Source organism: Ovis canadensis, chromosome 14 (assembly GCF_042477335.2).
Source record: "Ovis canadensis isolate MfBH-ARS-UI-01 breed Bighorn chromosome 14, ARS-UI_OviCan_v2, whole genome shotgun sequence".
Taxonomy (NCBI): Eukaryota; Metazoa; Chordata; class Mammalia; order Artiodactyla; family Bovidae; genus Ovis; species Ovis canadensis.
In genome coordinates this window covers 29,186,093-29,200,008 of record NC_091258.1, presented here as the reverse complement: position 1 = coordinate 29,200,008, position 13,916 = coordinate 29,186,093, and the positions used below count along the sequence as shown (strand labels likewise).

Sequence of the window (13,916 nt, the reverse complement as noted above, 5' to 3'; positions counted from 1 at the left end):
TTTGGTAAAGAATCCACCTGCAATGCAGGAGACCTGGGTTCAATTTATGGATCAGGAAGATCCGCTGGAGAAGGGATAGGTTACCCACTCCAGTATTCTTGGGCTTCCCTTGTAGCTCAACTGGTAAAGAACCTGCCTGCAACGCAGGAGACCTGGGTTTAATCACTGGGTTGGGTATTCTGGCCTGGAGAATTCCATGGACTGTACAGTTCATGGGGTTGCAAAGAGCTGGATATGACTGAGTAACTTTTGCTTTTATTTTTAGAGGAAAACATAGGCAAGAAGATTCTCTCTGACCTACCTCCTAGATTAATGGAATTAAAACCAAAAATAAACAAATGGGACTTAATTAAACTTAAAGCTTTTGCACAGCAAAGGAAACTATACACAAGATGAAAAGACAACCAACAGAATTCGAGCAAATAATTGCAAATGAAGCAAGTGGCAAAGGATTAATCTCAAAAATATATAAGCAGCTAGCTCATACAGCTGAATATCAGAAAAACAAATAATCCAATCAAAAATGGACAGAAGACATAAACAGACATGTCTCCAAAGAAGACATACAGATGGCCAGTAAACACATGAAAAGATGCTCAATATCACCCATTATTAGAGAAATGCAAATCAAAATTACAATGAGGTAACACCTCACACCAGTCAGAATGGCTAACATCAAAAACAAAAAAACAAAAAACAAAAAACCCACAGAGAATAAATGCTGTAGAGGATGTGAAGAAAAGGGAACTTTCTGCACCGTTGGTGGGAATGTAAACTGACACAGCCATTATGGAAAGCAGTATGAAAATTCCTTAAAAAACTAGGAGTAAATCTACCATATGACCCAGCAATCCCAGTACTGGGCATATATCCTGAGAAAACCACAATTCTAAAAGACCCATGTGCCCCACTCTTTAGTGCGGCAATATTTATACTAGTCAGGACATGGAAGCAACCTAGATGTCCATTGACAGATGAATGGATAAAGAGGAGGTGGTACAATGGAATATTACTCAGTCATTTAAAAGAACAAATTTGAGTCAGTTGTAGTGAGATGGATGAACCTAGAGCCTCTGATACAGACTGAAGTAAGTCAGAAAAACAAGCATATTAATGTGTATATATGAAATCTAGAAAAATGGTACTGATGAACCTAGGAGCTAATGGACTTGTGGACATAGCAGAGGAAGGTGAGAGTATGACAAACTGAGAAAGCAGCACTGACATAGATACACTATCATGAGTAAAACAGTGGGAAGTTGCTATACAACACAGGGAGCCCAGCTTGGTCCTCTGTGATGACCTAAAGGGGTGAGATGGGGGAGGGGAGGGAGGCTCAAGAGAGAGGGGTGTGTGTGTGCTAAGTTGCTTCACTTGCGTCTGACTCTATGTGACCCCATGGACTGTAAACCGCCAGGCTCCTCTGTCCATGGAATTCTCCAGGCAAGAATACTAGTGTGAGTTGCCACACCCTCCTCCAGGGGATCTTCCCCACCCAGGGATCCAATCTGCATGTTATGTCTCCTGCATTGGCAGGCAGGTTCTTTTCCACTAGTGCCACCATATATAATTATGACTGATTTGTGTTGTACAGCAGAAACCAACACAACATTGTAAAGCAATTTTCCACCAATTAAAAAAAAACAACTCCCTCAAGGCCTCTTAATAGCATGAAACACCACCCAAATCCAAAAGAAATGCCAACAAAGACATACTTATTTCTAAAATCTTGATAATAAGGGAAAAAAATAAAATTCCCAGTCTTCTTCACTTACCCAGGAGTTTTGCAATGATATAAAGGGCTTGTCCCCAAAGAAATAGTTTTCCATCACGGCCACAGTTGCTAGGGAATCGCTTCTGACTACCAGGGTTTCTTTTTTCATGCTCTACAAAATCAGCTGGCACATAATAGTACTTTGGTATGACAGGATAACCTATGGAATTTAAAAAATAAGTATTTAAAGTATAACAAATCAGTGTCCTCTCCGAATTTTCCTTTCAAAGACAGAAAGGTTGTCCAATAGAATATAAGAAAACGTGACTCTTTTCAGAAATCCCCAGTCAATAATGCGGGAAAAGTTTCTTTACTTTAAAACTAATTTGAACAGCATATAAGTTAGCTAACTTATAACATAAGTTGTACATAATCTCTTCTAACAACATTTAACACCTTTAAGTGAATCAATAAATATAAAGTATGCAAATATTTAGAGCTACAGAAGAAGCTATTTGTAATAGGATTAGCCTGTGGAAGCTTTACAAATGAGATACTATATAATCTTAAGTGAAGAATTATAACCCTGAGCAATTGCTGAGAGCAAAGAAATCCCCATTTTAAACATTAAGCCCATTATCTACCATTCAGTATCACTGCACAGAAAAAAAATCCATCTTCCTCCCATGACCAATCCATTTAAAAACAGTTTTTGGTAGAAACTGAAATTTAAGACTAGAATCTCTGTGGATGATATCAACAGGAGGAAAACCAACTTTCTAATAGTGCCTCAGAAGACTTCTTGTATCATCAGCCCACAGTGAACTTAATTTTTCTAATAAGACTGCATATATTTCTGTAAAATTTGCTTCTCTATTCATGCAACAATCAACAGTGATACCTCTGTCTAAAACCAGTAAAAAGGTCTAAGAAACACAGAGCATAGTTTCAACATCACTCTTTCAATAGGATGAAGCCTAAGTGTGATACACAAACTATTACCTCAATGCATCAATGATTTTTCACTGAATACTAAAAGACCTGATTCAGGGATTTTAAATATATTCATTACAACATTCATTACATTATGTCTCACACTGGACTAGTGGTTATTTGGAACATAAAGACAAAAATAACTTGTTTTTAACATTAATATTTATTTGAAATTCAATGTTTTCCATAATCATTTTACTACTTTAACCTTATAAATATCTTAAAGGGTGAGCACATAATATAATGACTCTAAGATATTTGTGGAAAACCCCAAAGAATATCATAAACTTCATGTAAGACAGGAATGGGGCCTACTGCTGTGATTGCCAGTTTGTGCATCATATCTGCAAGGCCATCCTTTTTTTTTTAATCAACACACCATAATTTTAAAGTTCCAGATGTTGTTATTTCACCAATCCGTCCAAACACCAAAGATATCTGGAACCTCTCCTTTGGAATTTTTTTTAGAATTAGTTTTTGAGTCACACAGAAAAATCACTTATGTTCCTTTATGGTCCCTGCTGGTGCTTAACTGAAATCAATATATTACTCATAAGCCTAGACCTTCTGACCATTTCTAAAATAGTAAACCCATCCTCAAAGGATGACATTTTAGAACTATGGCAGGCATTTATTTCAAAATAATGTGTAAAAAGCCCTGAAAACATCTCCAAAGAGGAGGCCAAAATACTCTTGGCAGTGGTAGGACCTGTTAGGCTCGAGCAGAGCCTCCCGAAGTGGCCCTCTAAAGGGGGTGGCATTCATGAACAAAGCATTTCTGGTGACATGGATAAAAATTAGTCATTTTTTATTATCATCATATTACATACAGTGAAGGAGTTTCACGGTAGGTAACAGATGAAGAACCCCTGCGCACCTGGCAAACCACTGGGTAGTAACTATAGCCATGACCTCTTAAAATTCATCTCCATCTCCACCTTTTGTCTAATGAGCTCCTTTTATAAAAAACAAGTTTATTATAACAAGTTAAGAGATGATTCATTCTAATCCATTTGCAGTCCCATTCATTTTTTCAATTGAATACAAATAGTTCTGTTTAAAAGGCAATCATTTATACACTTCAAAGGAACATTAAGGAAACATTGCTAGAAAGAATTTCTTGAGAAATCATCCTAACTATACCTTCTGTGGTGTGATGAAGTACTGGAGTCAGAAGATCCTGATACTCTTTTACTTGCTTGGGATTGCCTCTAAAAACACCTAAAATGTAAAATATAAAATCCAATAGCATTTGAACTCAATAAGCACCACAGAAATTCTGCCTTAGAAAAATTACCTTAATTGTAATTATTTTGGTAATTTTATATGTAAATAATAAAATGGAAAAAGGTAAAGCAAATAAATATATATGATAGTTTTCTGGGACACTGATTTTAGAAGATCATGTTAGCATTTAGAACTAAAAATTGAATTTTAATTGCAATTTCTCTGTTCTTCAGTGTAAGTATTATAGACAGACATTCACAACGTCATAAATTGCACTGTTCATAATTCCTATGCATAAAAATTATTTGTAAAGATGAAAATATATTTATATCACTTTTAAAATACTTCAATTATTTTTTAAATTCCTTAAATGATTTAACATTATCTCAGAAAGCAGAAGGGTAAGTGAAAGTGAAAGTGTCAGTCACTCAGTTGTGCCTGACTCTTTGAGACCCCATGGACTGTACAGCTCTCCAGACTCCTCTGTTCGTGGGATTTTCCAGGCAAGAATATTGGAGTAGATTGCCATTTTGTTCTCCAGGAGATCTTCCCAACCCAGGGATCAAACCCGGGTTTCCTGCATTGCAGGCAGAGTCTTCACCATCTGAGCCACTAGGAAAGCCCTAAACGATTTAACATTAACTCAGAAAGCAGAAGAATAGCATATAAATATGTAAAGTAGTTAACATCACTAAGTGCAGTCTATTTTGCTAGCTGAAAGGAGTCATACTTTATTTCCGCTCTTCTTTAAACTACTTATATCCTACAGTTTAAATTTCAGGAGAGAAACTCACCATCAATCATCATGTAAAGGAAAAATATGGGAAATTCACATTCAATGCCATCAAATAGCTAAAACAAAATAAAACATTAAAAATTTCATGAACAATTATATTAGAACAATGATATTAATTAGAACACTTGCATCATAGGAAAGTTTCTTGTAATAAAAAAACTGGACTGATTTTATAAGTACTTCTTTTTAAAAAAATTTTCTCAGAATTCTTATTATTTAAAAGCTCATTCATTTATTAATCCATCACACAGTAGTCATTCATTCAATAATATTTACTTAGTACTTAGTAATGCCAGGCATCACTAAACAGAGGGCTATGGAGATAAAAAGATAGAAAATCTGCCCTAGTGGAGAAATAGGCATGTAAATAAAACAACTGCAGCACATTATAAAACATCTATATATGGTATACATCAAGAATCAAGAACATGAAGCATCTGCGCCTGCCCAGGGGGTCAGGAAAGGGTTTATAAGAAAGGAAATGCTTCAGTTAATGCTTGATGAGTTTCTCTGCGGAGATGAGCTCCGGGAATTCCACAAAGAAAAAAGAGCAGTACACACTAGAGATGCATTAAAGGACAATGTTTGTTCAAGAAACTAACAGCAATTCTGTATTCCTGGAACAAGCAAAGAAGAAGTAATGAAACCTGAAGTCCAACTAGGACTAGCTCAACTAGTCCACAACTAGAACATTTCATGCTCTTTAGAAGTGACAACAGAGAGAGAGGCAACAGGAGGCAGGTAGGGAGGGGTTTGGAGTATTTTTTTCTTTTTAATGATTTTCAACCTACTCCATTAAAGCATAGTCTTCAGCAATGTGAATGGATGCTTACCTTTCTGGGAGATTTTATAATCTTCTGGGGAGCTTAAAAACAGCTAGAATAACTGCAGATGTAGGATATGTATGCATGCTCAGTCATGTCAGTCGTGTCTGACTCTTTGCTACCCCATGGACTATAGCCCGACAGGTTCCCCTGTCCTGTGATTTCCCAAACAAGAATGCTGGAGTGGGTTGCCATTTCCTTCTCCAGGGGATCTTCCCAACCCAGGGATCAAACCTGCATCTTCCGTGTCTCCTGCATTGCAGACAGATTCTTTATCATTGGGGAAGCCTCACTTTGATGGGGATGGAGGAAAAAAAGGAAAGTGAAAGTGATTTACTCTGAGATATTTGAGGCTTGAGGCTACACTCATGCAATAGAATCTCCCGTCTTGAAATATCTTCATTCTTCGAGAACTTTTCCATGTTTTCAACGGAAAATGATGGACGAGGGATCAGAGGACATTTTGACAAGTATTTAAGAAACGGACTCCCCAAGGGTCTCTTACTGAAGTAGCAGGCAGTGACTACTGTATATGTATTTGAAATATAAAATCCTTAAAACTAAACGTTTAGAGGAGTATATTTTAGAGGGAAGTGTGTAAGCGAAATAGAAAAAGCATTTGCTTAACAGATTGAAAATTAGATCACAAATAGATATTTTCTATTATCTTAGACAAATGGTATAGTAGGCAGGCAAAATTTGAAAGCTCAAAAGAAAAATTACTCACTCAATGAATCAACATGGCCCAATATGAGCAAATGGGCCTTCACACTAATGTTATCAAGAGTTTACTACATGCCAAGCACAGTTCTAAATACTTTTATATACATTAATTGATTTAATTCTTATAAAACCTCACTAATATAGGTACTAACATTATTTTAACCAATGAACAATATTGTATACAGAGAGGTTAATTAACTTGCTCAAGGTCAGACAGCTAGTGAGCGGCAGAGCCATAATTCAAAGCCAAGAAGTCTACCTCCTGAAACAGTGTTTTTTGATCATTCTGTTATGCTATCTGATATGGAATATTTTTAATACCTTAATTTCAGCTGGTTTGTAGTAGCGTCTATTGGGATCTTCCAATGATGTTCTATATCCATCTCTCAAGAAACGCTTAAATCCATATTTTCCTTTTAATTTTCTAATCACTTTATCAAGCGTCTGGTTAAAGAGAACTTCATCATCTAAGGCAAATGCAGGATAACCGATGCAGGGGAGCAGGGCAGCATCTGTGTTCTAGGGGCAAGAAAAAGAAGGGAATATAAGTGCCTATAGTGATATGATCAAAACAGCCTAAGAAGAATCACAGAGATGAAAAGCCACTAAGGTTATCTAACTGACAGTGAGACTGCTGTGCTTCAAGGGACAGACAGGTGTTTATATGGCATGGTTTAGTGCACCTTACAAAGGAGATAAAACTTCATTCACTTATTAGGAGTATTTTCAAAGTTCAACACTGGACTCAAATTTTAGTATATTATATCACTGTGTAAAAATTTTCACCAATAATTAATCATTACAACTAGTTTGTCATAACAATTTGTTCATAATAGTGAAAACCAGAAAACAATCTAAATGTCCAACAACTGGCTGAGTAAAGTAGCAGCCAATAAAATTTATATTATAGAAATGTTTACTGATACAGAAACTTGTCCATTCAAAGAAACAGGTTATCAAGCATTATGAGCAATATTCCTCCAGTTTTGTAAAATAAAAGTATTATATGTGTATATAAAAATATATAAAAACCCAAATGTATCACCCTAAGATTATAATTGAATAGTGGAAAATAAGTGGATATATTCTTATTATTTGCTTGTTTGTAAACTCTATTTGTCTATCATAATCTTGTATTACTTCTATAAAATAGTTATCTTAAAATAACTAAATTATTCCATTTTGGGTTTTTTCAAGAATAGAGCCATGAATAATTCCTACAAAATTTGGCAATCAGGTACTATATAGGCATATAAGAGTTTATCAGATAAAGAAAAAGGTGAGTAGAATGAGAGAAAAGAAACAAGGAAAGCAATTCTATTCAAAAGAAATTTAACTTATGAAAAATATATTTCTACATTTCTAATATATAATAACCATGACCAAAAAAAATTCATTTTGGTATGATGTTACTAGAAAAAAACATATATATAGTTCTCTATGGCTCTACAAAAACGGAAAGGACAAAGCAGCTTTCTTCACAGCTCTGCTCACTTCCTGAACACGATCTCCATAGGCCAGAAGAGCAAGTGGCCACACTGTCTCTTCTTACCTCTTCAACCAACCTCTAACACTCTGGAGCACTTTCTTGGATAAAGAAAAAAACTACAGAGGGATGGTATGGGGAAGGAGGATGGAGGGGGGTTCAGGATGGGGAACAAAAAAGAAAAAAAAAAGAAAAAACTATACAACAATCATAAACAACAGTTCATATTAATTTATTATAAAAATATCTCACATGTGATCTTGATTCTCTGGGTAACAATGAGCACAAAGTTTGCCGGTTGCGATTGTGGGCATCAAGATCCACAAATATAACTGACCAAGAACAGCCCTGGAATGAGAGAGAAAAAATTTTCCTATATTAACATAAAAGAACTTGTAAAAACTAGGCAATCTGACCGAACTAAATTTCACATTTATAAATCAATGTTACCTTAATTTACAAAAATAATAAAATGAAAAATACAAAGACAAGCAAAGAAAAGTTTACAAAAATATTAAAATTGGTTGCATTTGAGAGTGGCATTACAGAAGATTTTAAGTTTCTAAATACCTTCAAGTATTTCTTAGATTTCTTGCAATAATATACTACTTTTATTTTATATTTTCCCCATCCTGTCAGTTTTCTTATAAACCAAAATGTATTTATCACCAGATAACTAATAAAGGATATTTATTTTAATAAATATAAAAAATAGTTTAGCTAACACTTCTAACAAGGAATTAAGAACTAATTTAGATTCACAAAATCTGAATTGTACAGACCTAATAAAGAATGATCAAACTAAATGAATTTAGATATCTAGAATTTCTGATATAAAAACTACTTGATTAAAATATGAAGACAGGAGAATCTCAGATAATAATGTACAGAATACTTGCTGTTATTCACTATGTGTAAGGCAATGTGTTTTGTGCTTCACATGGATTATCTCGTTTAACCTCCTTATGTGGACATTTGTGTCCCCATTTTACTGAAAATAATGCTAAATCTTAGTATAACAGAAATAAGAGTTCAAAATTAAGTCTCTGACACAGAAGCCTTCATCTTAAGTTCCACGTTAGGTAATTTCCCACACTAAAAATTATCTTTCAAGTAAGAACCAAAAACTTGAATAAGAAAACCAAGTGAACATAAGGACCAAAAGCTTTAATAAAAAAACCAAGTGTAACAAAAATGGTAACTGGTCTCTTAACCAAAAAAAATTTACTCTTTAGCCATTAGTGCTTTCCATCTTCAACAGTACAGCTGTTAAGTAAACATGGCATTGTCCTTTTATTTAGAACCTAGATATTTTGAAAACAGAGAACGAAATTGGAACACAGAGACTGCTTCCATTATAAGAGAATACTCAGAAAAAAACATGAGAAAAGGAAGAACACTATCACAAATTTTATGTTGCTTCATTACCTTTCTCACCAATTTCAAAGATGCATTTGCCCTGAAGATAAAAATCACTGACTGAAATAAAAATCTAGTAGTACTAGCCCCTAGAACCAAATATCACACTCACTCTGTGTATGAATATGGGTTAACAGGAAAAATGTACACAGTATTAGCTCACAAACCAAAATGATTTCTCAATCCTAATACTATTTCTTAAATTTCTCTTAACTCTGACAATAAATGAACAAGGAATGAATGAGGCTGTCTCTCAACCAGATCAATGCTAAACTGTCTTTCTATTACTTGCAAGTCCCTACTTTTCATTCCTACTGTCAAAATTGAGTCCAACAAACCTTCATGCAGCAGCTGCCACTGTCAGAGTAATGTGCCCTCTACTTTGAGAGGGCATAAGACAGAACGTGACCTCTGATACCAAGGAGCTGACTCAGGTGGTATACAGCCCTAAATCACATGAATATTAAACAAAACAACACTGCACATGGCAATACATGACTAAGAACCAGGTGAGTGAACAAATGCTAAAGTTTACAGCAGAAAACAACATAGCAAGCTTGGGGTACTTCATGCAAAAGGTGAGGACCAGAACTAGGATCTGAATTTGGGGGCAAGGGGGAGCAAGTAGAGCAATTAGAACAAAAGTGTAGAGAAATAAATGTGTATGAGACGTTGGGAGTCAAATGAATATACAAAAGAATGGGATTTATTTATCCTTAGGCTGATAATTAAAGTTAATTCCATGTCAAATCAGTCTACCTTGAATTGAATTTTTTAAAAGATGCAATCTAAGTAGGATAATTTATAAGTAACAAAGTGAAATGGCAAATTTGGCAATTCTTGTCATCATCTGATTCATATAAAGAGCCAATTTCTATTTTCTCTCTCTCTCTTTAGTTGTTAAGTCGTGTCCGACTCTTGCAACCCCATGGATTGTAGCCTGCCAGGCTCCTCTGTCCATGGAATTCTCCAGGCAACAATACTGGAGTGGGTTGCCATTTCCTTCTCCAGGGTTCTATTTTCTAGTCAAGAATAAATCGTTTATCTAGATTCACCAAAGTACTTGTTCAGATCTCTTCATCTGCCAGCCTCTAAGAAATGTGTATAAAAGGAAAAATAATCCATAATGCTACCATGTTTTTACACTAAGATCAAAGGCTATTAAACAATATTGTTTGACTGTCATCTTGAAAACTGCACCACAGCTTTTAGGTATCTCGCCTAGATTTATAGAAGAATAAAATTCACCTAAAAAACCACGAGCATCTATTTCTATTCAGAAACAAATTTTTTTAAAAACTCACCAAGGAGGCCTACATATGGAATCAATTATCACCTACTTTAAATTATCAGACATATTAATTTTAGGCCTGCAAATTTCAAAGGAAGCTAGGTATGTCGGTATTGCTTTGAACACTCTACATAATATGAGCAGTCTTTTTAATCATCACCTCTGAGATTCCGACCTCAGCTCAATTTGTCAGTCTCTTGATCTTTCCAGTTAAAGACAGGAATACGAAAGAAAGCGTATACATATAAAAACTCCAGAGTATCTGATTAACTTGGGATGTTTTATTTTCACCTTTCTCTTCCTGAAATTATAACTCCTGACTCTATTTAAAGACCATAGTTTAAGACTGACAGTTCAAACTTTACTTCAAAACTGGGTTTCTCTAATTGTTTTCTACTATACATATTACACAATGATTCAATCTGACTTGAGTTCCAGCGGTTCCAGTGTACTAAACCATCTGTTCAGGTCTCCATGACCACAACAAACACTTCTGAGATAGTACCTATGACCAAGGTGGCATCTAAACTAAAACAGACTGGGCCTGGGACCTATGCTGCAGTGCTGGCACCTGGACACAAATCTCCTCAAGCAACAAACTACAAAAAAAACTGTAAGAGACTAAAAATAACTGTGCACAAACAACTGGGGTAAATTCTGGACAAAAGATACAAAGAAACCAAGAAACCTAACTGCTACTTCTGAAGAGCTTGGAGCAAGGTTAGGGCACTGAATGCATGCTCCCTGCAGACACTACCACCAAAGGGGTGGGTAAACCACCTAAGTCACCCCGCAGGCCTGATCCCTGGACACACCTCTAACGTAATCACATATAAAAAACCAGTTTGAGCCCCCACAGCGAGTGAACAAGGGAACGTGTTACTTGTTCTTGCTCCTCCCTGCTGCAGTAGGGAACCCAAAAGAGCCTTGCCTGAATTTCTTATTTGGTTTATGATCAATTCCTATTGATTAAGGAGGCCAAGAAACCTGGCAGGTAACATGACCATAAGATGATCCCTTTATTTTCAATTCAAAGTGAAATGATTTAAAGTACTGCCCAGGCCTTTTTCCCCCTCCGGTTCTCTGAACCGGATCTAATGCGCATACTATCCTCAAAGATAAAACAAGATGAAACTGATCAGTATATGTACCATACATGACCTTTTCTATTCTCCTAGAAATAAAACCACATCACCACGATCAGGAAACTTTCTTATCTAGTTCAGCATTATAGGCTGTCCTATAGCTCTTTGGCACAGCCTAGAGACATATTCTGTAGAAATGACTTTTACTGATGGAAACTGCCCCTCTGTACTATGGCTGTGGTGGAAGTGGGCCTGTAAACAGCCAACTTTTACTTACTGACCAAACAATAGATTCCAGCAGCCCCTCTCACCAGAGGAAATACGACTCACATGCTGTTAAAGGAATTTTCAAGCTACAGAGGGAGATGAACCTGAGTGTTAATTCTTAGGACTTTAGAAGAACAGAGCTGAGACTCAGACTCAAGAATGACAAAAATGTTGCTGATGTCTGTGACATCTGCTAAGTATAAATTATAATTTAAGTACTGTCAAATATCTATATATCACTATATCCATTTATATATCACTACATATATGGTCAAATACAAATACATTTCTAAGTGCTCAATTCAGTTCAGTTGATCATCATGTCCAACTCTTTGCAACCCCACGGCCTGCAGCACGCCAGGCTTCCCTGTTCATCACCAACTCCTGTCCATCAAACTCATGTCCATCAGGTCGGTGATGCCCTCCAACCATCTCATCCTATGTCGTCCCCTTCTCATCCTGCCTTCAATCTTTCCCAGCATCAGGGTCTTTTCCAATGAGTCAGTTCTTTGCATCAGGTAGCCAAAGTATTAGAGTTTCAGCTTCAACGTCAGTCCTTCCAATGCATATTCAGGGATGATTTCCTTTAGGGTTGACTGGTTTGATCTCCTTGCAGTTCAAGGGACTCAAAGAGTCTTCTCCAACAGCACAGATCAAAAGCATAAATTCTTTGGTGCTCAGCTATCTTTATGGTCCAACTCTCACATCCATACATGACTACTGGAAAAACCATAGCTTTGACTAGACAGACCTTTGTTGGCAAAGTGATGTCTCTGCTTTTCAATATGCTGTCTAGGTTGGTTACAGCTTTTCTTCCAAGGAGCAAGCATCCTTAATTTCATGGCTGCAGTCACAATCTGCAGTGATTTTGGAGCCCCCAAAAATAAAGTCTGTCACTGTTTTCACTGTTTCCCTATCTATTTGCCATGAAGTGATGGGACTAGATGCCGTGATCTTAGTTTTTTGAATGCTGAGTTTTAAGCCAGCTTTTTCACTCTCCTCTTCCACTTTCAGCAAGAGGCCTTTGTTATAAACTTACTAGAAAAATTAAATTGATCAAATTTTCTTATTTTCTCCCAAACAAAAATGTTTTGAAAATAGTTTCAGAGTAAAGATTTAAATGATGAGTCCTTTTTCTGTGAGGCAAATCTGAAAATTTTTTGTTAAATTATTTTTTAATTGAAGGATAATTGCTTTACAGAATTTTGTTGTTTTCTGTCAAACATCAACAGGAATCAGCTACAGGTATACATATGTCCCCTCCCTCTTGAACCTCCATCCCGTCTCCGTGCCCATCCCATCTCCCTCCTCATCCCATACCTCTATGCTAATACAGAGTAGTTGTTTGAGTTCCCTGAGTCATACAGCAAATTCCCATTGGCTATCTATTTAACATAGAGCAATGTAAGTTTCCATGTTACTGTCTCTATAAAAAGAAGGAAGGAAGTGTAGAAACACATAATAACAAAAGTTAAAGGCATATTCCACCCAACAATTCCCAAAACCAAAAATCAATTTTGTCTTCACTCAAACACCAAAGCACACAAAGGGCAAGAATTCATGAAGTAGATACCTCCTTCAGAAGATCAATAATTAAGAAGAAAATGGTGTGGTAAAAATGTAGACGTTTCCATTTATAAAATAAATAAATCCTAAGAATGTAATGTGAACTAAACGGACTGGAATGGGCAAACTGAATTCAGATGACCATTATATCTAACTAGTGCGGGCAAGAATCCCTTAAAAAAAAAAAAAAAAAAGGAGTAGCCCTAATAGTTAACAAAAGGGACCTAATTGCAGTACTTGAGTGCAATCTCAAAAACGACGGAATGATCTCTGTTTCCAAGGCAAACCATTCAGTACCACATAATCCAAGTCTATGCCCCAGCCACTAATGCCTAAGAAGCTGAAGTTGAATGGTTCTATGATGACCTACAAGACCTTCTAGAACTAACAACAAAAAATATGTTCTTTTCTCACAGGGGATTGGAATGCAAAAGTAGGAGGTCAACAGGTAAGTGGAGTAACAAGAAAGTTTGTCTTGGAGTACAAAATGAAGCAGGGCAAAGGCTAACAGAGTTTGGCCAAGAG

At 36.1% G+C, this 13,916-nt stretch overlaps 1 protein-coding gene across 4 annotated transcripts in view; it reads right to left on the bottom strand.

Annotated features, from left to right (window-relative positions):
- Positions 1 to 13,916, bottom strand: part of PHKB (phosphorylase kinase regulatory subunit beta) — a 232,519-nt gene that overhangs the window by 112,615 nt on the left and 105,988 nt on the right. For all 4 annotated transcript variants that reach the window (XM_069549785.1, XM_069549787.1, XM_069549786.1 and 1 more), the window contains 5 exons: positions 8,016 to 8,111; positions 6,599 to 6,796; positions 4,729 to 4,786; positions 3,851 to 3,928; positions 1,776 to 1,934 (listed from right to left, as the gene is read on the bottom strand). In XM_069549785.1, the coding sequence (XP_069405886.1) occupies positions 1,776 to 1,934; positions 3,851 to 3,928; positions 4,729 to 4,786; positions 6,599 to 6,796; positions 8,016 to 8,111 (589 nt within the window). The remainder of the gene's footprint in view (positions 1 to 1,775; positions 1,935 to 3,850; positions 3,929 to 4,728; positions 4,787 to 6,598; positions 6,797 to 8,015; positions 8,112 to 13,916) is intronic.